Source organism: Babylonia areolata, chromosome 21 (assembly GCF_041734735.1).
Source record: "Babylonia areolata isolate BAREFJ2019XMU chromosome 21, ASM4173473v1, whole genome shotgun sequence".
In the NCBI taxonomy this organism is placed as follows: Eukaryota; Metazoa; Mollusca; class Gastropoda; order Neogastropoda; family Buccinidae; genus Babylonia; species Babylonia areolata.
This window is the reverse complement of record NC_134896.1, coordinates 55,440,036-55,465,807: the sequence shown is the minus strand read 5'-3', so window position 1 is coordinate 55,465,807 and position 25,772 is coordinate 55,440,036. Positions and strand designations below refer to the sequence as shown.

Sequence of the window (25,772 nt, the reverse complement as noted above, 5' to 3'; positions counted from 1 at the left end):
ACACAAGTGCATATCAATCTAAAAACTTGTGCATACTCACACATGCACGAACTGCACACACACTCTCTCTCTCTCTCTCTCTCTCTCACTCACACGTTTGAACAGAAGCCGCATATTACATGTGGATAGGGTTGATGACTAGATCTTCAGGTAGATGGTTGTTAATGCTACTGAGGGTATCACTTCTAACACCGATAGTAATAATGGTACACAGCAATAATAATAATAATAATAATAATAATGGATATAGAGTAAGGGACTTTGATTTAATGTTTGGATTTAATTTGGTTGGATAATAGAATTGAAACATGAAAAGAAACATAATTTGGATCTAGTTTGTTGTGCATCAATATCCTGTCGTAAGGGTATTTTCAAGGATCAAAAAATACTTTTGTAAGCCGTGGTCCCGAGATGTATATTTATAGAAGAGGACGTCACAAAAGAATTATTGATTTACTGTATCAAAGGACAGAAAATATCTACGCGCAGGCCCAGGCCATATAGCAGGCCAGTCACAAAAGGGTTTTCTATTGTTTTATTTACAATAATTAGGTAAGTAAAGAAGAAGAAGAAAGTAGACGTGAAGCAGTTTTTGAAGCCAGCTGAGCGCTTGGCTACATTTTTTTTTTTTTGAGAGTCGTTTTAAAGGAAGCAGACGGGGCAACAAGTCAGATATAACAACGTGGAACAGGCAGGGAAACATCGCTAAGGTCATGGCGGGAAACGTACCTTGCTCCACACACCCCTGCACCCCCTTCCCTCGCAGGTCGTGGAGGAGGAGGAGGAGGTGGAGGAGGGGGCGTCAGCTTCCTCCTGGGTGAGCAGGGTGAGGGAGGGGGAGGGGACGAGGAGGTAGGGGTGGCTGGAGTGGATGGACTCTCTCTCCAGCCTCCTCTGCAGCAACGAGGTCCCGTCGGTGGCTGAACTTCCGCTGTGGGGGTGGAGGGGGTGGCGGGGGTGGTGGGGGGAGGGGCACCTCAGGTCCCCCACGGTGCTGCTCCGTTTCCCGTGCAGGTCCCCGCGGGCTGGGGGCCTGCCGGAGCCCCGGGGAAAGAAGAAGAACGAGGAGGAGGAGGAGGAGGACATGTCTTCGGCGCTGCAGAACGGTTTGGCGGTGTCACCCCCCTCCCCCAGGTACTTCCGGTATCGCTCTGCCACAAGATAGGCGTCGTTCTGTTTTCGCGCGTCGCCAAGAACATCGCCCGCCTCCCCTCCCCGGACGAAGAGAGGTTCCTTCCCCCCCGCCACCACGCCCCCCTCCCCCTCCTCCTCCTTGTCCACGACACGCCCTGGCAACCCAGCGTCAGTCCTCAGCGACCCCACGTCCAGGGCCTCTGGGTCCATCTTCACCGACTGGCCGTCGCCCCGACACTGTTTGCTGTCTCCCAGCAAGGCTCCCGCAGAGGAAGACTCCACGTCGTCCTCAGACCCCTCTTTGCCTTTCTGCTGCTGCTGCTGCTGGCCGAGGGGTCTGTAGAGGCTGGCGAAGACACACAGATGCAGCGTGACGGCGCCGTACAGCAGCCAGGCGCCCCGCAGTCCGTACGTGTGCAGCAGGTGCGTGGCCAGCAGCGGCAGAGTCATGCTGCCCACGCTGGACCCCGAGGTGGCCACGGCCATGGCCACGGCCCGCCGCCGCTCGAAGTACTGGCCCAGCAGCACCAGGCTGGGCCCGTAGGTCATGGCGTTGCCCAGCCCTGCACGCAGCACACACCTCGTGTTATGTCATGCCGTGTCAGTTCACGTCAACAAAGTCATGTCGAGTCGTCTCATGTCGAGTCGATTCAATAAAGGGTCGTGTCATCGAGTCGATTCAATAAAGGGTCGTGTCATGTCGAGTCATGTCAATAAAGTCCAGTCAAGTCATGTCATGTCAAGTCATGTCAATAAAGTCCAGTCAAGTCATGTCTAGTCATGTCATGTCAATAAAGGGTCATGTCATATCTAGTCATGTCAAGTCAACTCAATAGTCATGTCGAGTCAAGTCATGTCGAATCAAGTCATGTCAATAAAGTCGAGTCAAGTCATGTCAAGTCAACAAAGTCGGGTCAAGTCATGTCATGTCGAGTCAAGTCAACAAAGTCGGGTCAAGTCATGTCAATAAAGTCGGCTCAAGTTATGTTAATAAAGTCGGGTCAAGTCATGTGAAATCACGTTAAGCCAAGCCAAGCCATGGCGAAGTCAAGTCATGTCACATCAGGTCATATTCAGTTCAATTAAGTCAAATCAGGTCAGGTCATGTTAAGTTCAATTAAGTCAAATCAGGTCAGGTCATGTTCAGTTCAATTGAGTCAAATCAGGTCAGGTCATGCTAAGTTCAATTAAGTCAAATCAGGTCAGGTCATGTTAAGTTCAATTAAGTCAAATCAGGTCAAGCCAAGCCAAGTTTCAGGCAAGTCATGACATGTCAAGCCACCACACACACACCAACACACACACACATCAACACACAAACACCCATACACCAACACCCACACCCCACTCACCACCCATGCCCCCCACCCACACACACTCACCAACCCACCACCCCTCCCACACCCACCCACCACCCCTCCCCTCCCACACAACACCCACCACCCCTCCCACACACACACCCACCCACCACCCCTCCCCCACACACACCCACCCACCACCCCTCCCACACACACACACACCCACCACCCCTCCCCCCCTACACCCCCCTCCCCCCCAACACACACACCCACCACCCCTCCCCCCAGACACACACACCCACCACCCCACACCCACCCACCACCCCCACCCCCACCCACCACCCCACCCACCACCACCCCACACACCCACCTCCCCTCCCCCCCACACACAACACCCACCACCCCTCCCCCCCACACACAACACACCCACCACCCCTCCCCCCCTCCCCCCCACACACAACACACCCACCACCCCTCCCCCCCCACACCCACCACCCCTCCCACACACACACACACCCACCACCCCTCCCACATACACACACACCCACCACCCCTCCCCCCCTACACCCCCTCCCCCCCACACACACACCCACCACCCCTACCCCCAGACACACACACCCACCACCCCTCCCCCCAGACACACACACCCACCACCCCACACCCACCCACCACCCCACCCACCACCCCACACCCACCCACCACCCACCCCCACCACCACCCCACACCCACACCCACCACCCCTCCCCCCCACACACAACACACCCACCACCCCTCCCCCCCACACACAACACACCCATCACCCCTCCCCCCCACACACAACACACCCCCCACCCCTCCCCCCCCCCACACCCCCCTCCCCCCCACACACACACCCACCACCCCTCCCCCCCACACACAACACACCCACCACCCCTCCCCCCCCACACCCCCCTCCCCCCCACACACACACCCACCACCCCTCCCCCCCCCCCACACAACACACCCACCAACGAGGACGGAGAGGGAGAAGATGAGGAAGGGGATGGAGGTGGCGAAGGTGGTGATCATCATGCCCACAGCCATCAGGACGCCGCCCAGCAGGGCCGACCTCCTCTCCCCTGTCACCGGCAGCACCACACTGTGCACCACCAGAGCTGTCAGGGATCCAAAACATCAGTCATTATCACCAGAGCTGTCAGGGATCCAAAACATCAGTCATTATCACCAGTCATCGGGGATCCAAAACATCAGTCATTATCACCAGTCATCAGGGATCCAAAACATCAGTCATTATCACCAGTCATCAGGGATCTAAAACATCAGTCATTATCACCAGTCATCAGGGATCCAAAACATCAGTCATTATCACCAGTCATCGGGGATCCAAAACATCAGTCATTATCACCAGTCATCGGGGATCCAAAACATCAGTCATTATCACCAGTCATCGGGGATCCAAAACATCAGTCATTATCACCAGTCATCGGGGATCCAAAACATCAGTCATTATCACCAGAGCTGTCAGGGATCCAAAACATCAGTCATTATCACCAGTCATCGGGGATCCAAAACATCAGTCATTATCACCAGAGCTGTCAGGGATCCAAAACATCAGTCATTATCACCAGAGCTGTCAGGGATCCAAAACATCAGTCATTATCACCAGAGCTGTCAGGGATCCAAAACATCAGTCATTATCACCAGAGCTGTCAGGGATCCGAAACATCAGTCATTATCACCAGAGCTGTCAGGGATCCGAAACATCAGTCATTATCACCAGAGCTGTCAGGGATCCGAAACATCAGTCATTATCACACGCGTGCACATTTTGTTCAGTTGTGTGTGTCATATCCAGCTCTACGGTTATCCATATGTCTTCTTCTGAATGTGTAGTACCTGTGTACTTGTGTAGTTTCGTGAGCACATGCAGGTGCTCACATCTGTTATGTATGTATGTATGTATGTGTTCTTGTGTTTATGTATGTATGCATGTGTGTGTGTGTTTGTGTATGTGTGCACGCGCGCGCGCGCGCACGCAAGCGTGTACACTCGCGCACGTTTCTACTTGGTCATGAGTACACAGCGCATGTTTGTGGCTTATTTTTTTTACCCATAAAGTGTGTGACCAGGTGTTTGTTTGCACGTGTTTTTGTGTATCAGTGTGCATGCGCTCATGTGTGCAGTGAACGAACACCGACTGGTACCAGCCTGTGTGTTATGACTGTGTAAGTGGTACCAGCCTGTGTGTTATGACTGTGTAATTGGTACCAGCCTGTGTGCTATGACTGTGTAATTGGTACCTGCCTGTGTGTTATGACTGTGTGGTTGGTACCAGCCTGTGTGTTATGACTGTGTAATTGGTACCAGCCTGTGTGTATGACTGTGTAATTGGTACCTGCCTGTGTGTTATGACTGTGTAATTGGTACCAGCCTGTGTGTTATGACTGTGTAATTGGTACCAGCCTGTGTGTTATGACTGTGTAATTGGTACCAGCCTGTGTGTTATGACTGTGTAATTGGTACCAGCCTGTGTGTTATGACTGTGTAATTGGTACCAGCCTGTGTGTTATGACTGTGTAATTGGTACCAGCCTGTGTGCTATGACTATATAATTGGTACCAGCCTGTGTGTATGACTGTGCGGGCGTGCAGGCAAGGCAAGGCAAGGCAAGGCAAGGCAAGCGCGCAGTGAAACAACACCAACAAGGGGCACGTGCGGGTCAACGAGGACACGCGCAGGGCTCACCTGAGAGGGAGAGGACGGCGGACTGCACGCCCATGATGAGGGAGGTGGTGGAGGTGGAGGAGCGGAAGGAGGAGAGTATCTCCACGAAGAACACCCCAAAGGCCCGGTAGTACCCGACACTCAGCGCGTTGGAGCCGAACACCGCTGTCACCATGACGACAACAACACACAGCACGTTACAGACAAACACCGCTGTCACCATGACGACAACAACACACAGCACGTTACAGCCAAACACCGCTGTCACCATGACGACAACAACATACAGCACGTTACAGCCAAACACCGCTGTCACCATGACAACAACATGTAGCACGTTACAGCCAAACACCGCTGTCACCATGACAACAACATACAGCACGTTACAGCCAAACACCGCTGTCACCATGACAACAACAACACACAGCACGTTACAGCCAAACTCCGCTGTCGCCATGACAACAACAACCACAGCACGTTACAGCCAAACACGGCTGTCGCCATGACAACAACACACACAGCGCTTTGGAGCCGAAGTCCGCTGTCACAATGACAACACACACACACACACACACACACGCACACACACCCACACACACACACGCACGCACACACACAGATACACATACACACACACACAGATACGTCCAGTCCTACATGGCCGCACTGACCTAGGGTAATCACACACACACACACACAAACACACACACACACACACACAAACAAACAAACACACACACACACACGCACACACACACACACACAGAGATACACATATACACACACACACACACCACACACACACACACACACACACACACCACACCACACCACACTAAATCACACCACACATACACAAACACACACACACGCACACACACACCACACCACAAACACACAAACAAACAAACACACACACACACACAAACAAACACACACCACACCACACACACACACACACACACACACACACACACACACACGGATACGTCCAGTCCTACGTACTGACCAGCCGTGATGACCCATCCCCAGGGCTGGTCAGTCTGAGCACTGTGTGTCTGTGTCTCCTTCATGCTCAACACCCGTCTCTGGAACAAAACAACCCTGGTGCTCACCCATATGCATGGGGACATGATAATGACGATCATAATCATGTTAATGATAGCAGCAGCAGTAGTAGGAGTGGCAGCAGCAGCAGCATTAGTAGCAGCAGCAGCAGCATTAGTAGTAGTAGTAGCAGCAGCAGCAATAGTAGAGGTAGTAGTAGTAGCAGCAGCAGCAGAAGTAGTAGTAGTAGTAGTAGTAGTAGTAGTAGCAGCAGCAGCATTAGTAGTAGTAGTAGCAGTAGTAGCAGCAGCATTAGTAGTAGTAGCACCAGTAGTAGCAGCAGCAGCAGTAGTAGAAGTAGTACCAGTAGCAGTAGCAACAGCAGCAGTAATAGTTGTATCAGTAATAGTTGTAGCAGCAGTAGTTGCAGCAGCAGTAGTAGTAGTAGCAGCAGCATTAGTAGTAGCAACAGCAGCAGTAGTAGCAGCAACATTAGTATTAGTAGTAGCAGCAGCAGTAGTAGTAGTAGCAGCAGTAGCAGAAGTAGAAGTAGTACTAGTAGCAGTAGCAACAGCAGCAGTAGCAGCAGCAGCAGTAGTTGTAGCAGCAGCAGCAGCAGCAGCTGCAGCAGTAGTAGTAGAATAGCAATAGTAGTAGTAGTAGTAGTAGTAAATGACTAAAAATGCATAAGTAAGATGCAATTAAACTAAACAGAACAATTCAGTAAATGATGATAATTACTAAAACCATGAACACAAAGTACATTAACTCTCTCCATACGAACGGCGAAAGAGACGACGTTAACAGCGTTTCATCCCAATTACCACCATCAAAATATTGCAAACGGAACGCTCTTATACTGAAGAGGTGAATGTTGACAAAGAATACCACAATTCTGACGACGGAAGCTAAAGTTGGTTGGGTCATTCAGACACCCACTGGACATCCGAGGGGTCTGTGTAGAGGAGAAGAGAGGGCTGGCCGTACTGAGTGAATGTAGAAATAGGGCGATCAATTAATGCCTTTGAAAGTTCGACCATGAGCTCCTCGTGGGAAATAACTGTCCAGAAATCGTCTGTACAGATTCGATATTCTCTGTGAAACACTTGGGCAAGAAAAGAGAGAGAGAGAGAGACAGAGAGAGACAGAGACAGAGACAGAGACAGAGAGAATGTGTGTGTGTTATGTGTTGTGTGTTTTTTTGAGTGTGTGTGTGTGTGTGTGTGTGTGTGTGTGTGTGTGTGTGTGTGTGTGTGTGTGTGTGTGTGTGTGTTCATTGCAAAAAGCCACTTGCTCCCTGGCTGAGACAAATTCATTTTTTCTTTATTTCGAGGATAATAGATAAGCAGTGGTGTGCTTTTTTTTTTTACATCCAGTCCCTGCCCTGAATAGGGTCTACACTACACAATATTTAATAAAATGAAAGCATGGTGTTAGTAGAGATACACAACAGAGGAAACAAATATGCATAAATCAAAACAAAACAACAAACACACACACACGCGCACACACGAACACACACACATACACACACAAACACACACACACACACACACACACATGGCATACAGGCACTAGCATGGTTAGTAAAATGCACAGGAAAAACAATGAACAAAATGAAAGAAACAAACACACACACAACACACACCGCATTACACATCAGAATGGGGGATAGAGGATGAGGAAGGTTCTGTCAACCATACACATTTGACAAACAGTATCAATAAAAGGAACGATTTACATTACACATTATGGCATAAGGTGGGAAAGGCAATGTTTCTTGAAGGTGGCTGGGCAATGGTGTTGTTTAATTGTTTCTGGGAGTGAGTTCCATAGGGTGGCGCCTGAGTAAATCAGACTGGATTTGAACAAGTCAATTCTTGGAACTGGGATATGGACTTTGGGGGGGATCCCTTGATGAATTTACAGAAAATTTGTCTATTAATGCTGGTGGTGCATTACCTATCATAATCTTTTGCAGGCTGATGGTCACACATCTCAGGCAGGGAGCAAGTGGCTTTTTACAATGAACACACACACACACACTCTCTCTCTCTCTCTCTCTTAGTCGCATTTTGGCGTGTGTACGCAACATTGATGTGAATGTGTTATGTAAACAAAAGTGTTTGTGGGTAGTGTGCCTTATAAGTATCCATTCTTCTTGTGATTATCATTCACCATTATTATAATTATCATAGCCTTGACCAGATGGGGCCACAGTGGACAGGTCAGTAGTGGACACTAGCCAGGGAGACACAGACCTTCAATTTCAAGGGTCGTCCTGTGTGACTGACCTCCAACCTTATCAGGCACCCTCATTATGTAAACACACGTGTGGGAAAACGTGGCATGTCGTGTGTGTGTGTGTGCTTCAGCATACACGCACGCACGCACGCACACACACACACACACACACAAACACACACACACACACTCTCGCGCGCGCAGAGAGACAGGGAGGAAGGGAGAGACAGACAGAGACACAAACAGTCACAGAGAGAGAGAGAGAGAGGGAGGGAGGGAGTGAGAGAGAGAGAGAGAGAGAGAGAGAGAGAGAGAGAGATACTGATGGAGATTTTTCCGATGTCCATGGTTAACACATGTGCAGACCTGCTAGTGCCTGAAGCCCTTTCAAGTGTGTACGCACGCAGATCGAATACGCGCGTTAAAGATCCTGAAATCTCCGTGTCCGCGTTCGGTAGATTATGGAAACAAGAACATACCCAACATGCACACACCCTCAACCCCCCTCCCCGGAGAGCGGAGTATGGCTGCCTAGCCTACTTGACGGGGTAAAAAAATGTAGACAGCAATACACGTAAAAAGTTACGTGTGTGTGTGTGTGTGTGTGTGTGTGTGTGTGTGTGTGTGTGTGATCTTTTGAGTTCAGAGGGACAGTATTGTCCCAGTTTATTTCTTTATCAAGCTGCGAAAACAAGTGCATAAACACTAGCAATTATGATATTCACAAATTTTGTTATCACCCCTTGTTCCTATGGGGCTCACCATCAGCACCAAAAGGACCGAAGTCAGGTACCAGCCTGCCCCAGGAAAGTCATACCAGGAGCCACGCATCACAGTGAAGGGGCAGAACCTCCAGGCAGTCAACAACTTCACCTACCTGGGCAACACGCTCTCTCGTGCAGTGAACATAGACGCTGAGGTCAATAACAGGATCGCCAAAGCCATCGCCGCCTTCGGAAGACTTCGCGAGAACGTCTGGGAGGGAGAGGATAAGCGCTACCACAAAGCTGAAGGTCTACTGTGCAGTGGTCCTCACCACCCTCCTTTACGCCAGCGAGACCTGGACTGTCTACAGCAGACACGCCAAACGGCTCAATCGCTTCCACCTGAACTGTCTCCGCAGACTCCTCCACATCAGGTGGTAGGACAAAGTCCCCGACACGGAAGTCCTGGAACGAGTTGGCCTCTGCAGCGTCTACACCCTCCTGCAGAAAGCCCAAGCCAGGTGGGCTGAACATGTGGTCAGAATGCAAGACAGTCGACAGCCTAAGCAGCTGCTGTACGGAGAACTGTGTCAGGGCAAGCGTTCAGCTGGAGGGCAGAAGAAACGCTACAAAGACTGCCTCTTAGCGTCCTTCAAAGACCTGGACGTCGACATCAACACGCGGGAGACACTTGCTCTGGCCCATCCAGCTTGGTGCAGCAAGATCACCACAGGAGCCCGTGCAGCCGAAGCCAGGCGCATCACCGAGGCACAACGAAAGCGTTCTGTGCCCAAGGCCCGAGCAGCATCCATTGCCACGACAGCACCCATTCATTTGTGTCCCACATGTGGACGAGCCTTCAGGATTGGCCTCATCAGTCACTCCGGACTCACAGCCACCGATCTTCCATCTGAATTTTTTAAAGCCATAGGCATCTTCGAATGCGAAGGACCAGCATAATATGGGGCTGTGGAAATATCTCTCCTACATACATACATACATATATATATATATATATATATATATATATATCAAAACCTTTCCCCTGAGGTCTGGATGTATCTATCTATCTATATATATATCTATATATATATATATATATATATATATATAAGGGGGGGAAGACACGTGTTTTTCGCTTATTCAATTTCTCGAATAAAAGACAACTCGTACATTGAGAACAAAATTCCTTCTCAGAGTCGTTCACTCTACCTGTCACTCTACTCACCTGACTCACACACCGAGCACAGGAGTCTTTCTCAGGAGCTGACTGTTGACAGCCGCCCTCGTTATATACAGCAGCAGCTCATTCAGCAAGTGTAACACAGCCTGTGCAAACCATGGCCAACGATCTCTCTCTCTTCAGCGACAACTCACACAAACATAAGGCAGAGGGGGTGCGGGGGTGGGAGTGAGGTCTTACAAATCTGGAGCCCCCCCACCCCCCTCCCCCACCTCCTCCAATCCCCTGTCTTCTTTATCTGATGTCACCTGAACTTCTCTGTTTGCACAACTCGTACGCGGTTCGTGAAAAGTTAAGGACCACTTGGGGAACTTACAGTTTTCGACCCACTTCTGATAACAGAGTCCATGTTTCAACCCGGTGTTCGGTTGTGTGTGTGTGTGTGGGAGGGGGGAGGGGGGGGTCAACTTTAACATTGCCATTTTCTCTGGAAGTACTTTGTCTGCCAATACCAAATTTGACTAAAACATAGTATGAAAAACGGTTAGTTTCGTTAATGTTCGTTCCGAAATCCGAAAATTCTAAAAAAAAAAAAAAAAAAAAAAACACCGCTTCCCACCGAGTTAGGCCTAGCCCACTACAGGGTAGGTTGTATACGAAGACGACATGACCTCGTTTTTCTTGTGCACAATTAAAAGGAAAGAAATACAAATTCTGGAAGGAACGCATGCAGTGATACTAAGTACACTATCGACATGTTTACTGCATATAAATAATCTAAAGTGGACAATGAATTAAATGGAATGAATATAAAAGAAAAATTGAATCGATCGTTTCTTTCAGCTGGCTGTGGGCCCAGACTGGTTTGTGCTGATCAAGAGATTACCTTACCATGTGTTGCGATTTGCTTGAAGGGACGGCAAAGTCTCCTTTACCGCTGAAATAAAAGAATAATCGAGATATAATGAACCACACACACAAAAACATGATTTAAACGGCGTTATTACGTCCCACTGCAATCACATCTATTCAGCGCACGTCAAATGACGTCAGATGAGCCGCAGCAGTGGGGATTAGTCTGCTTGCTTCGGAACTGAACATCCATGGTTCGATCCTGCTCGCATGCCTTTTTTATTATTATCTTTTTATCGTTTTCCTTTTTTTTTTCGTCCAAGCTTATCTTATATATCATATTTAATACATCGCACTTTTCAACTATTTTCTAAATCTCTTTTTTTTTCTCATCATTTCTTTACTGGATAAAGCGTGAAGTGGATTTTTTTTAAACAGAATTTTGCACAAGGACAACCCTTTTGTTGCCGTGGGTTCTTTTACGTGCGCTACATGCATGCTGCACACGGGACCTCAGTTTATCGTCTCATCCGAGTGACTAGCGTCCAAACCACCACTCAAGGTCTAGTGGAAAGGGGGAGAAAATATTGGCCACTGCCGGTGTGATTCGAACCAGTGCGCGCAGATTCTCTCGCTTCCTGGGTGATGGCGTTACCTCCAGGCCATCACTCCACTTGCACTTACCATTAAGGGACGCTGGTGAAATGATGCTGAATTTCTGACAAGACGGCAAGGCAAGGCAAAAAGTGTTGTTGTTTTTTTCCCCCCAAGGCAAAAAGTATTTCTTTCTTCTGTCCCGTAGCTGCGGGCGTTGAAACGTTCCATACAAACATCTTTCACACCTTCCATGCAAACAATAAATACAACAGACAATACAAACAATACCATTTTCCGGCAAGCGGCAGTTTAGGTATGCAGCCAACGTCATGACCACCACACCTACATCACCACAGGTGTTTAGGGATACAGCCAACGTCATGACCACCACACCTACATCACCACAGGTGTTTAGGGATACTGCCAACGTCATGACCACCACTCCTACATCACCACAGGTGTTTAGGGATACTGCCAACGTCATGACCACCACACCTACATCACCACAGGTGTTTAGGGATACGGCCAAATCATGACCACCACTCCTACATCACCACAGGTGTTTAGGGATACAGCCAACGTCATGACCACCACTCCTACATCACCACAGGTGTTTAGGGATACTGCCAAATCATGACCACCACTCCTACATCACCACAGGTGTTTAGGGATACAGCCAACGTCATGACCACCACACCTACATCACCACAGGTGTTTAGGGATGCAACCAACGTCATGACCACCACTCCTACATCACCACAGGTGTTTAGGGATACTGCCAACGTCATGACCACCACACCTACATCACCACAGGTGATTAGGGATACTGCCAACGTTATGACCACCACACCTACATCACCACAGGTGTTTAGGGATAAACCAACGTCATGACCACCACACCTACATCACCACAGGTGTTTAGGGATACAGCCAACGTCATGACCACCACACCTACATCACCACAGGTGTTTAGGGATACAGCCAACGTCATGACCACCACACCTACATCACCACAGGTGTTTAGGGATACAGCCAACGTCATGACCACCACTCCTACATCACCACAGGTGTTTAGGGATGCAGCCAACGTCATGACCACCACACCTACATCACCACAGGTGTTTAGGGATACTGCCAACGTCATGACCACCACTCCTACATCACCACAGGTGTTTAGGGATAAACCAACGTCATGACCACCACTCCTACATCACCACAGGTGTTTAGGGATACAGCCAACGTCATGACCACCACACCTACATCACCACAGGTGTTTAGGGATGCAGCCAACGTCATGACCACCACACCTACATCACCACAGGTGTTTAGGGATACTGCCAACGTCATGACCACCACTCCTACGTCACCACAGGTGTTTAGGGATACAGCCAACGTCATGACCACCACACCTACATCACCACAGGTGTTTAGGGATACAGCCAAATCATGACCACCACTCCTACATCACCACAGGTGTTTAGGGATGCAGCCAACGTCATGACCACCACACCTACATCACCACAGGTGTTTAGGGATGCAGCCAACGTCATGACCACCACTCCTACATCACCACAGGTGTTTAGGGATAAACCAACGTCATGACCACCACACCTACATCACCACAGGTGTTTAGGGATACAGCCAAATCATGACCACCACTCCTACATCACCACAGGTGTTTAGGGATAAACCAACGTCATGACCACCACACCTACATCACCACAGGTGTTTAGGGATACTGCCAACGTCATGACCACCACACCTACATCACCACAGGTGTTTAGGGATACTGCCAACGTCATGACCACCACACCTACATCACCACAGGTGTTTAGGGATACAGCCAACGTCATGACCACCACACCTACATCACCACAGGTGTTTAGGGATACTGCCAACGTCATGACCACCACACCTACATCACCACAGGTGTTTAGGGATACTGCCAACGTCATGACCACCACACCTACATCACCACAGGTGTTTAGGGATACAACCAACGTCATGACCACCACACCTACATCACCACAGGTGCTTAGGGATACAGCCAACGTCATGACCACCACACCTACATAATCACAGGTGTTTAGGGATGCAGCCAACGTCATGACCACCACACCTACATCACCACAGGTGTTTAGGGATACTGCCAACGTCATGACCACCACACCTACATCACCACAGGTGTTTAGGGATACAGCCAACGTCATGACCACCACACCTACATCACCACAGGTGTTTAGGGATACAGCCAACGTCATGACCACCACACCTACATCACCACAGGTGTTTAGGGATACTGCCAACGTCATGACCACCACTCCTACATCACCACAGGTGCTTAGGGATACAGCCAACGTCATGACCACCACACCTACATAATCACAGGTGTTTAGGGATACAACCAACGTCATGACCACCACACCTACATCACCACAGGTGTTTAGGGATACTGCCAACGTCATGACCACCACACCTACATAATCACAGGTGTTTAGGGATACTGCCAACGTCATGACCACCACACCTACATCACCACAGGTGTTTAGGAATACTGCCAACGTCATGACCACCACTCCTACATCACCACAGGTGTTTAGGGATACGGCCAAATCATGACCACCACACCTACATAATCACAGGTGTTTAGGGATGCAACCAACGTCATGACCACTACTCCTACATCACCACAGGTGCAGTCTTACACACACACACACACACACACACACACCTCCATTTTCCACCATGAAAATTCAAGAGCTATAGTTTATGAATTTCTAATCTAGATAACTGTAAAATTTGTAGCTGAAACACCATTGATTGTTCAAACGCGTTTTTTCAAGCTGATCATAGTGCATGTGTGCCTGAAACAGCCGTCTTGTGTGTATTCAATAAGATCCCACTGGTTCGTTATAATTATACAGTACGTTTCATGAAATCAATCTTTCTATTTTCTTGAAATATTTTACGGGAAAAAAAACCCCCAAAATAACCACCCATGGTAACATGAGGTGGTCCCTAATTTCTTATGGGCTCTATAGAAAACTCATCCACACACAACGCTCACACCCCAACCCATGCCCCTCTCTTAATACCCACATGCTGAATGTATTTCATTGTTTCGTTTAGTGTTTTGTTTTATCATCAGCACACGTGATCTGACAGTGGAAGGTCAGTGACATTGTCTTATCTGATGCATAAAGTTCAGTTTTCGTCATCACACCCACTCACGTACCACGTCCTCCGACAATGTGTGTGTGTGTGTGTGTGTGTGTGTGTGTGTGTGTGTGTGTAGTGTGTGTGTGTGTGTGTGTGTGTGTGTGTGTGTGTGTGTGTATGTGTGTGTGTGTGTGTGTGTGTGTGTGTGTGTGTGTGTGTGTGTGTGTCCTCCGACAATGCCAAAAACTGACTGTAGTTGTGTGTGTGTGTGTGTGTGTGTGTGTGTGTGTGTGTGTGTGTGTGTGTGTGTAGTGTGTGTGTGTGTGTGTGTGTGTGTGTGTGTGTATGTGTGTGTGTGTGTGTGTGTGTGTGTGTATGCGTGTGTGTGTGTCCGGGCAGTGGGGTGGGGAAAGAGCGTACCGTGGTCTCAGTGTGTGTGCAGGTAATCACGGAAGTGTGTCGTATGTGTGTCCGTGTGAGGTGTCTTATCCACTGCACCACATCTGCGAGGTAGATGCCTGACCAGCAGCATACCACAACGAGCTTAGCCAGGCCTCGAGTGCACACACACACATATCTGTGGACCAACCAGAGTCCATTTGGTTTCAATAATCTTTACTTATTCAACAATACACATGATTACAATGCAATGAATGACAAAAGAGCATCAACAAGCTTAAAGCTTATACCGTGCTCATAACGTTGCACTTCAATTTTATCATGACGGCTGATGAACCATATTATCAATTGTATCAAATAACATTCATAAACAGTAAGTAATGAAATAATGAAATAAAACAAATAAACAAACAGTGCATAATACAGTAAAATAATGCTAATATCAATATTAACATGAGATTAAGTTTATTATCACCAGAGTAATCGGCCTGATAGAAGAAAAACACGAAGAAGAAAAAAAAAGGAAGAAGCAAAGTTAGAAGAATGGTGGGTAAGGTGGAGGGGGAGGGGGAACAGAGGGGAGAGGAGAAATTCTGACAGATCATTGGCCAATCCATTCAACTTTGAATATTTGGTCAGTCAAATAAATCCAACATATATTTTACGAATAGAATCATGTTGTACCCTTTCTTCACAGTACTTTCTAAGCTAAAATAATCAATTTGACAGTCTCGAAGAACGAGAGAACAACATCTTTCTTTCTTTAGTTTAACTCACTCAGTACGGCCTGTCCTCGGATGTCCAGTGGGCGTCTGAATGACCCAACCTTTAGCTTCCGTCGTCACAATTGTGGTATTCTTTATCAACATTCACGTCTTCAGTGTAAGAGCCTTTCGCTTGCAATATTTTGATGATGGTAATTGGGCTGAAACGCTGTTAACGTCGTCTCTTTCGCCGTTCGTATGGAAAGAGTTAACGTCTTTTGAGTCTTTGAGTGATGTTAGACGTGTCATGTGTGTGTGTGTGTGTGTGTGTGTGTGTGTGTGTGTGTGTGTGTGTGTGTGTGAGAGAGAGTCCATTTCCTCTACAGACGTTTGCCAGAGGACAGCACTTTCGTTGCCATGGGTTCTTTTTTCAGTGCGCAAAGTGCGTGATGCACACGGGGCCTGGGTGTAGCGTCTCATCCGAATGACTAGACGCTCAGTTGTTTTGTTTTTTTCCGGTCAAACTTGGGATACGGATACGGATACGGATGTTTTATTCAATATAGTCCATGGCCCCTCATGAAGGGGTGGTGTAAACAAACATTACAGAGGTAATATATTCAGATATGTAACATAACACAGTTGTAACCTGAAAATGAGAAAACTTGGGAGACAGGGCGAGAGCGGGATTGGAACCCGCACCCTCACGGAAACTGTATCGACAGATAAACGTCCTAACCATTCTGTAACTAGATGTGTAGTGTGCTGTGATAATGCCCAGGACATACAGACAACATCCAGGGACAAAACTATACACTGTATCGACAGATGAACGTCCTAACCATTCTGTAACTAGATGTGTAGTGTGCTGTGATAATGCCCAGGACATACAGACAACATCCAGGGACAAAACTATACACTGTATCGACAGATAAACGTCCTAACCATTCTGTAACTAGATGTGTAGTGTGCTGTGATAATGCCCAGGACATACAGACAACATCCAGGAACAAAACTATACACTGTATCGACAGATGAACGTCCTAACCATTCTGTAACTAGATGTGTAGTGTGCTGTGATAATGCCCAGGACATACAGACAACATCCAGGAACAAAACTATACACTGTATCGACAGATGAACGTCCTAACCATTCTGTAACTAGATGTGTAGTGTGCTGTGATAATGCCCAGGACATACAGACAACATCCAGGGACAAAACTATACAATGTAAGCTCTTTATCGACGATGGTAATATCTACAAGCATAGACTTTTTTTTGGTTTTTGTTTGGGGTTTTTTTTTCTCCGTTTTTTCATCTAGTCCTCACCCTTCAGAAGGACTGAAGCAAAAACAAAAAACAACAACAACAACAAAAAGAAAGGAAAAAAAAAGAAAGAAAAAAAAAGCACACTGTGAACAAAAATGAAACAAATCAAAACTCGAAGACATGACTTGAACCATCAACCTCCCGGATAACTCCGTATCGAGCTTCAAGTGAACACAGGGAGGGGGGTGTGTGGGGGGGGGGGGGGCAGAGCAGTCCATCTCTATCTATCTGACAAAGCTCCACTATCACTCCCAGAAGGGTGGTGGTGGGGGGGTGGGGGGGGAGCGGAGGTAGGGGGGTAGGAGGGGTGTCACAGCAAACCACCACCTCCAACCCTTCCTTTATCCCAGGGAGGACGGTGGCATTGAACGACCCGATTTCGGTCTCAAGGACATGCTTTTCTCTTTTTCAGTGTGTGTGTGTGTGTGTGTGTGTGTGTGTGTGTGTGTGTTTTGATGTGGATACTTAGATAGCGCCTATCCTCGGTCAGAGACCAAGCTCTAAGCGCTTTACATACACGGGGACATTTGCACCACAGGCTGCCTACCTGGGTAGAGCCGACTGACGGCTGCCACTGGGCGCTCATCATTCGTTTCCTGTGTCATTCAATCAGATTTCAGACGCACACACATACACACTCAGACATGTAACATTTTACGTGTATGACCGTTTTTATTTATTTACCCCGCCATGTAGGCAGCCATACTCCGTTTTCAGGGGTGTGCATGCTGGGTATATTCTTGTTTCCATAACCCACCGAACGCTGACACGGATTACAGGATCTTTAACGTGCGTATTTGATCTTCTGCGTGCGCATACACACGAAGGGGGTTCAGGCACTAGCAGGTCTGCACATATGTTGACCTGGGAGATCGGAAAAATCTCCACCCTTTACCCACCAGGTGCTCCGAGATTCGAACCCAGGACCCTCAGATTGAAAGTCCAGCGCTTTAACCATTCGGGTATTGCACCCGTGGGTGTGTGTGTGTGTGTGTGTGTGTGTGTGTGTGTGTGTGTGTGTGTGTGTCCAATGAAACAGCACATTTCCGCGTTTCCTGCATGGGTCTCACATCCCTGAATTGAGCAGAGCAAACACGCCTGAACATCAGCCACAGTTTACGACACTGTCCAGTCCATCACCAGTCCAAGTCAGTAGACCTATCCACAACCGAAGAATTCGTGTCGCCAGATTTAACCCATGGGTAAATAAACAACGGGGGGGTCTGAACAAATCCTCCACACCGGCCAGTAGCTGGTGGGTGAACCCCCTGTCTGCACCCAGTTACCCGCCGTGTGTGTGTGTGTGTGTGTGTGTGTGTGTGTGTGCGTGCTGTACGTCGTGTTCACCCCACTCCTGCACACCTTGTGGTGTGACTATCATTCCTTGTCACGTCGTGTTCACCCCACTCCTGCACATCTTGTGGTGTGACTATCATTCCTTATCACGTCGTGTTCACCCCACTCCTGCACATCTTGTGGTGTGACTACCATTCCTTATCACGTCGTGTTCACCCCACTCCTGCACACCTTGTGGTGTGACTATCATTCCTTATCACGTCGTGTTCACCCCACTCCTGCACATCTTGTGGTGTGACTACCATTCCTTATCACGTCGTGTTCACCCCACTCCTGCACACCTTGTGGTGTGACTATCATTCCTTATCACGTCGTGTTCACCCCACTCCTGCACATCTTGTGGTGTGACTACCATTCCTTATCACGTCGTGTTCACCCCACTCCTGCACACCTTGTGGTGTGACTACCATTCCTTATCACGTCGTGTTCACCCCACTCCTGCACACCTTGTGGTGTGACTATCATTCCTTATCACGTCGTGTTCACCCCATTTCTGCACACCTTGTGGTGTGACTATCATTCCTTATCACGTCGTGTTCACCCCACTCCTGCACACCTTGTGGTGTGACTATCATTCCTTATCACGTCGTGTTCACCCCATTTCTGCACACCTTGTGGTGTGACTATCATTCCTTATCACGTCGTGTTCACCCCACTCCTGCACATCTTGTGGTGTGACTATCATTCCTTATCACGTCGTGTTCACCCCATTTCTGCACACCTTGTGGCGTGACTATCATTCCTTATCACGTCGTGTTCACCCCACTCCTGCACATCTTGTGGTGTGACTATCATTCCTTGTCACGTCGTGTTCACCCCATTTCTGCACATCTTGTGGTGTGACTATCATTCCTTGTCACGTCGTGTTCACCCCACTCCTGCACACCTTGTGGTGTGACTATCATTCCTTATCACGTCGTGTTCACCCCACTCCTGCACACCTTGTGGTGTGACTATCATTCCTTGTCACGTGAAGAGCTGTCACCTCACTGGGATAAGACACAGCTGACAGGTCAGGATGTCAGCGAAGGACTGTCACCTCACTCAGGATGTCAGTGAAGGACTGTCACCTCCCTGAGATCAGACAGAGTTTAGAAGTCAGGCATCACTCTGTATTTGCATTTCGTCCCCTTTGGGGCTGCGTTACGATCCGTTCAGCAAAATCGGTTCCATCGTGGAAAAGTACACAAAATGTAGTGACTGCTTTTCAAACCCACCCCACACTGCTCACATCTCGCCAAGGCCCAGCAGTAAAGAGGTTAACATCAAATCACGTTGCTTCAGCCCAGCAGTCAAGGGGTTAACATCAAATCACGTTGCTTCAGCCCAGCAGTCAAGGGGTTAACATCAAATCATGTTGCTTCAGCCCAGCAGTCAAGGGGTTAACATCAAATCACGTTGCTTCAGCCCAGCAGTCAAGGGGTTAACATCAAATCACGTTGCTTCAGCCCAGCAGTCAAGGGGTTAACATCAAATCATGTTGCTTCAGCCCAGCAGTCAAGGGGTTAACATCAAATCACGTTGCTTCAGCCCAGCAGTCAAGGGTTAACATCAAATCACGTTGCTTCAGCCCAGCAGTCAAGGGGTTAACATCAAATCACGTTGCTTCAGCCCAGCAGTCAAGGGGTTAACATCAAATCACGTTGCTTCAGCCCAGCAGTCAAGGGGTTAACATCAAATCACGTTGCTTCAGCCCAGCAGTCAAGGGGTTAACATCAAATCACGTTGCTTCAGCCCAGCCGACCGCCAAGGGCCGTTCCTTGGCCGAGTTAAGGAGTGACCGGAAAGGGGGACAGGCGGTACGCGGGCACTGGGGGTTGGAGGGGGGGGGGGTTCCATTTGTCCGTCACCTGTTGCAGGGTCACGTTCACGGTCTCGGTTCCGTTACGTCGACGGAATTCACACACACACACACACACACACACACACACACACACACACCACACACACACCACAACAATAACAATAATTATTATTAATAATACTGTTGTTAATAATTATCATTATCGTTATTATCATTATGTACATTTTTATTGCGCCCCTTCTCTCACTAAGAGCTCGAAGTTGCAAATTACATGAATCATTCATGGCCGCTTTTTTCTCAACACCCCTCCCCCCTCCCTTCTCTCTAAGAGCTCCAAGTTACAAATTACATGAATCATTCATGACCGCTTCCTCCCCCCGCCCCCCCTCTCTCTCTCTCTCTCTCATTCGTCATGCATCCGTAGTAGGCTGACAGGGATGGTGATGGAGAAAAAGGAAGCTGAGAGTGCTTATAGATAGGTTTTTAAAAAAAAAGATGATTTTTTTTTTTTTTAGTGAAGAGCGTAAGAAGAGATAGAATCAGACGACACGACATGATGAGGAAGGTTGTTCCAGATCGGACAAGAAACAAAGAAGAAACAACGTTCACCACAGGTTCGTGTGATAAATAACACCAGCAAGTTTCAGAAGGTAACAGTCAGAGGGAGAGCGGAGGGTTGTTGAGGAGAGTGTAAGCACTGATGAGGTCGGAAAGATAGGAAGGTCATGTGGAGTGGAAAGCACAACAGCAGGGACAAGAGACGCGCAACTTTGAATTGAATTCTGGCTTCAGTGGGGAGCCAGTGCAGAGTACGGAGGTGGGGAGAAAATGTGATCTAGTGCGTGGGACTCTGAGAATAGAATAGAATAGAATAGAATACTTTTTATTGTCATAAAACCTTAAAGTTTATAAGACACATCAAGTGTCAGACGGGCAGGATTGTTTTGAAGTTTTTCAATTCGCTGAAGAAAATTATGCAGACAGCCTGTTAGAAGAAAATTATAGTAGTCGATTCGTGACAGCACAAAAGCAGAGTGTGTTATTCATATAGATATTTTTCTTTTCTTTTCTTTTCTTTTCAACAGAAAGGTACTGAATAATGAGAGTTAACCGAACGAAGTTCAGATTTGACTACCTGAGCGTGCACACTGAGGTTTAGGCTTGAGTCAAGAAACAGGCGTGGACATTCTTAAGGAGATAATCATGGCTTCAGTTCTGTCATCATTTTACTTAAAATTCTTGGAAGTCAACCAGGATTTAACATCAGGAATGCAATTCTGCATTCACTGAATCAGACTGTCTACTTGGTTAGGTTCTGCAGACTTTTGAAGAAAAAAATACCACGTCGATTTGAGGGACGTGTCTGAGTGTGTGTGTGTGTGTGTTATCATTAGTGTTAGTGTGGGTGTGTGTTAGCTCTCTGTGTGTGTGCGTCCGTGTGAGCTGTGTGTGTGTGTTTTGGAGAGAGAGAGAGAGGGGGAGAGAGAGAGAGAGAGAGAGAAGAGAGAGAGAGAGAGAGCTGTGTGTGTTCGTTCTTTAGTTTAACGTCTTTTCATTGGAAGTGATATTAGACGAGGGTAGGAAAAAAAATTGAGTGGGGATGGGGGTGTGGGGGAAGAAATTACTATGTACGCATGCGAAGGTGTGTGTGTGTGTGTGTGTGTGTGTGTGTGTGTGTGTGTGTGTGCACGCGAGCTCTGTGTGTGTGTGTGTTGTGTTGTGTGCGTGTGAGTTGTGTGTGTGTGTATGTGTGTGTATGTGTGTGTGTGTGTTGTGTTGTGTGCGTGTGAGTTGTGTGTGTGTGTTGTGTGTGTTGTGTGCGTGTAAGTTGTGTGTGTGTGAGATGTGTGTGTGTGTATGTGAGAGAGCTCTGTGTGTGTGTGTGTGTGTGTGTGTGTGTGTGTGTGTGTGTGTGTGTGTGTGTGTGTGAGAGAGAGCTCTGTGAGTGTGTGTGTGTGTGTTGTGTGTGTGAGAGAGAGCTCTGTGAGTGTGTGTGTGTGTGTGTGTGTGTGTGTTGCCCATAGGCGAAATGAGCGTAAAGCCTCAGGTGCCCCCCCCCCCCCCCCCCTGTGCTGAACACAGGCCATTTTGCAGTATGCGTGGTGAAAACGAGAGAGGATGCACAAACACAAGTCTGTACGTGCCTGTCGCACAACTGGTCAAATGCTGACGGCGCTCAGAATAGAAAGTTCATTTCACGGTTTCTCCACACTGAAGCTGTAAGAGAAAATGATGATCATTCAATGACGACGATGGTGATAATACTACTAAAACAACAACAACAACAAAATAGTAATAATAATAATGAGAAGAAGAAGAGGAAGAAGAAGAGGAAGAAGAAGAAGAGGAAGAAGGAGGAGGAGGACGAGGAGGAGCAGAAAGAAGAAGAAGAAGGAGAACGCTGGGGAACGTGTGAAGCAATGTCATGTTAGTTATCGACTAACACAGCCTGACCCGTGCTCCATCACGAAGGAGCAGGTAAATATTCCTCACTCGGCTTATATCACAGATTGACATAAGTGTACATTTGGGCTGACAGCAAAGTGAAAGCTGTATTATCAATGGTTTCTCCAGTCAATAGGAAATCATTTACAGCTTAGTCTTTTGTGAAGGACTATCACTCTCAAACTAGGAGGCAAAATTGCGCCGGCTCTTACTGCTGCAGCCTTGGGGGCTAGTTGGCCTTTGGGAACCATCCCAACGCCGATTGTCCTAAAACCCTCTTGGCCGAGAGAATGGGGATGTAACTTGGGCAAGACACTCTCCCCCATAATCAAATTCTAGCCCGAATAGTCGGAACAGCAGTTGCCTTCTCTGCTGTTCTGATGGTCATAGTCACACGACTGACTATCGTATATATATATATATATATATATATATATATATATATACATTGCCTAACAATACCGTCTGTCATTTGTGAACGACCATGACCCTCAAACCAGGAGGCCAGCTCGCAATGGCTGTTTGTTCTGCAGTCTTAGTGTGTGTGTGTGTGTGTGTGTGTGTGTGTGTGTGTGTGTGTGTGTGCCGTGGAAGCTGCGATACGTAGACTAGAAATGAGTGTGTGGAGGAGGGGAGTAGAGGAGGTGCAGGGTCATGTGTGTGTGTGTGTGTGTGTGTGTTGGAGCTCATGTGCGTTAATGTGTATTTGACTGTGCTCTCATATCTGTGAAACTGCATGTTTGGTGCATATCTGTTATGCATGTGTGGGTGTATGTGTGAATGTGTGTCTTCATATTTTACATTTATTTGCTTATTTATCATCATTGTTGTCTTATTTATTTATTTATTTATTATTATTATTATTATTATCGTTATTACTACTACCTTTTTATATTATAATTACTATTTATTTTATTTATTTATTTGTGTAAGCTTATCTATTATTTATTCCCCCTTTTTTTTTCTTCTCAAGGCCTGACTAAGCGCGTTGGGTTACGCTGCTGGTCAGGCATCTGCTTGGCAGATGTGGTGTAGCGTATATGGATTTGTCCGAACGCAGTGACGCCTCCTTGAGCCACTGAAACTGATCTGCAGTCTCAGGGGCTAGCTGGCCTTTGTGGGAACCATCCCAACGCCGACTGTCCTAAAACCCTCTTGGCCGAGAGAGTAGGGGATGCACCCTGGGCAAGACACTCTCCACAATAATCAAACTCTACCCGAGATAGTCGGGACAGCAGTTCCCTCCTCTGCTGTTCTGCTGGTCACAGTCGGACACGACTATCACACCAAACAAAAACCAGGCACAGTTTCAGTCTCAGTTTCTCAAGGAAGTGTCGCTGCGTTCGGACAAATCCATAGACGCTACACTGCATCTGCTAAGAAGATGCCTGACCAGCAGCGCTTAGTCAGGCCTTGAGTGCATGCTTATATTACTGTGTACCTATCAGAGTGGAGTTCTACCGAATTTTGCCAGAGGACAACACTCTCGTTGCCATGGGTTCTTTTTCAATACGCCAGGTGCGTGCTGCAAACGGGACCTCGGTTTTTCGTCTCATCCGAAAGACTAGACGCTCAGTTGGATTTTCCAGACAAACTTGGGAGAAAGGACGAGAGCGGGATTCGAACCCACACCCTCACGGCCTCACTGCACTGGCAGCTGAGGGTCTAAACCACTCTGCCACCATCCCCCTTGCAGAGCAAAAGGATGACTGTGGTCATGGAAACAACGTCCGAACTCTGTACAGCTTGCCGACAGCGTTGACAACGTAACCTGTACATGTGGGATACGACGTAACCTGTACAGGGTGAATGTGCGATACGACGTAACCTGTACAGGATGAATGTGCGATACGACGTAACCTGTACAGGATGGTGATACGACGTAACCTGTACAGGATGGATGTATGATACGACGTAACCTGTACAGGATGGTGATAGGACGTAACCTGTACAGGATGGTGATACGACGTAACCTGTACAGGATGAATGTGCGATACGACGTAACCTGTACAGGGTGAATGTGCGATACGACGTAACCTGTACAGGATGAATGTGCGATACGACGTAACCTGTACAGGATGGTGATACGACGTAACCTGTACAGGATGGATGTAGGATACGACGTAACCTGTACAGGATGAATGTGCGATACGCCGTAACCTGTACATGATGAATGTGCGATACAACGTAACCTGTACATGATGAATGTGGGATACAACGTAACATGTACAGGGTGGTGATACGACGTAACCTGTATAGGATGGTGATACGACGTAACCTGTACAGGGTGGTGATACGACGTAACCTGTACAGGATGAATGTGGGATACAACGTAACATGTACAGGGTGGTGATACGACGTAACCTGTACAGGATGAATGTGCGATACGACGTAACCTGTACAGGATGGTGATACGACGTAACCTGTACAGGATGGTGATACGACGTAACCTGTACAGGGTGGTGATACGATGTAACCTGTACAGGATGGTGATACGACGTAACCTGTACAGGGTGGTGATACGACGTAACCTGTACAGGGTGGTGATACGACGTAACCTGTACAGGATGGTGATACGACGTAACCTGTACAGGATGGTGATACGACGTAACCTGTACAGGATGGATATGCGATACGACGTAACCTGTGCAGGATGGATGTGTGATACGACGTAACCTGTACAGGATGGATGTGGGATACAACGTAACCTGTACAGGATGGATATGCGATACGACGTAACCTGTGCAGGATGGATGTGTGATACGACGTAACCTGTGCAGGATGGATGTGTGATACGACGTAACCTGTACAGGA

The 25,772-nt window shown here is 47.9% G+C and overlaps 1 protein-coding gene across 3 annotated transcripts in view; it reads right to left on the bottom strand.

Annotated features, from left to right (window-relative positions):
- The window catches only part of LOC143296142 (uncharacterized), a 53,074-nt gene that overhangs the window by 4,248 nt on the left and 23,054 nt on the right, over window positions 1–25,772 (bottom strand). Inside the window, exons 1-5 of one of the 3 annotated variants that reach the window (XM_076607940.1) lie at window positions 15,342–15,459; window positions 6,145–6,223; window positions 5,157–5,300; window positions 3,419–3,565; window positions 730–1,697 (exon numbers count right to left, since the gene is read on the bottom strand). In XM_076607940.1, coding sequence (XP_076464055.1) covers window positions 730–1,697; window positions 3,419–3,565; window positions 5,157–5,300; window positions 6,145–6,208 — 1,323 coding nt within the window. In that variant the 5' untranslated portion in view covers window positions 6,209–6,223; window positions 15,342–15,459. Of the gene's footprint in view, window positions 1–729; window positions 1,698–3,418; window positions 3,566–5,156; window positions 5,301–6,144; window positions 6,224–10,358; window positions 10,508–15,341; window positions 15,460–25,772 lie in introns of those variants that run through there. The other 2 variants (XM_076607938.1, XM_076607939.1) reach the window with 2 other exon arrangements.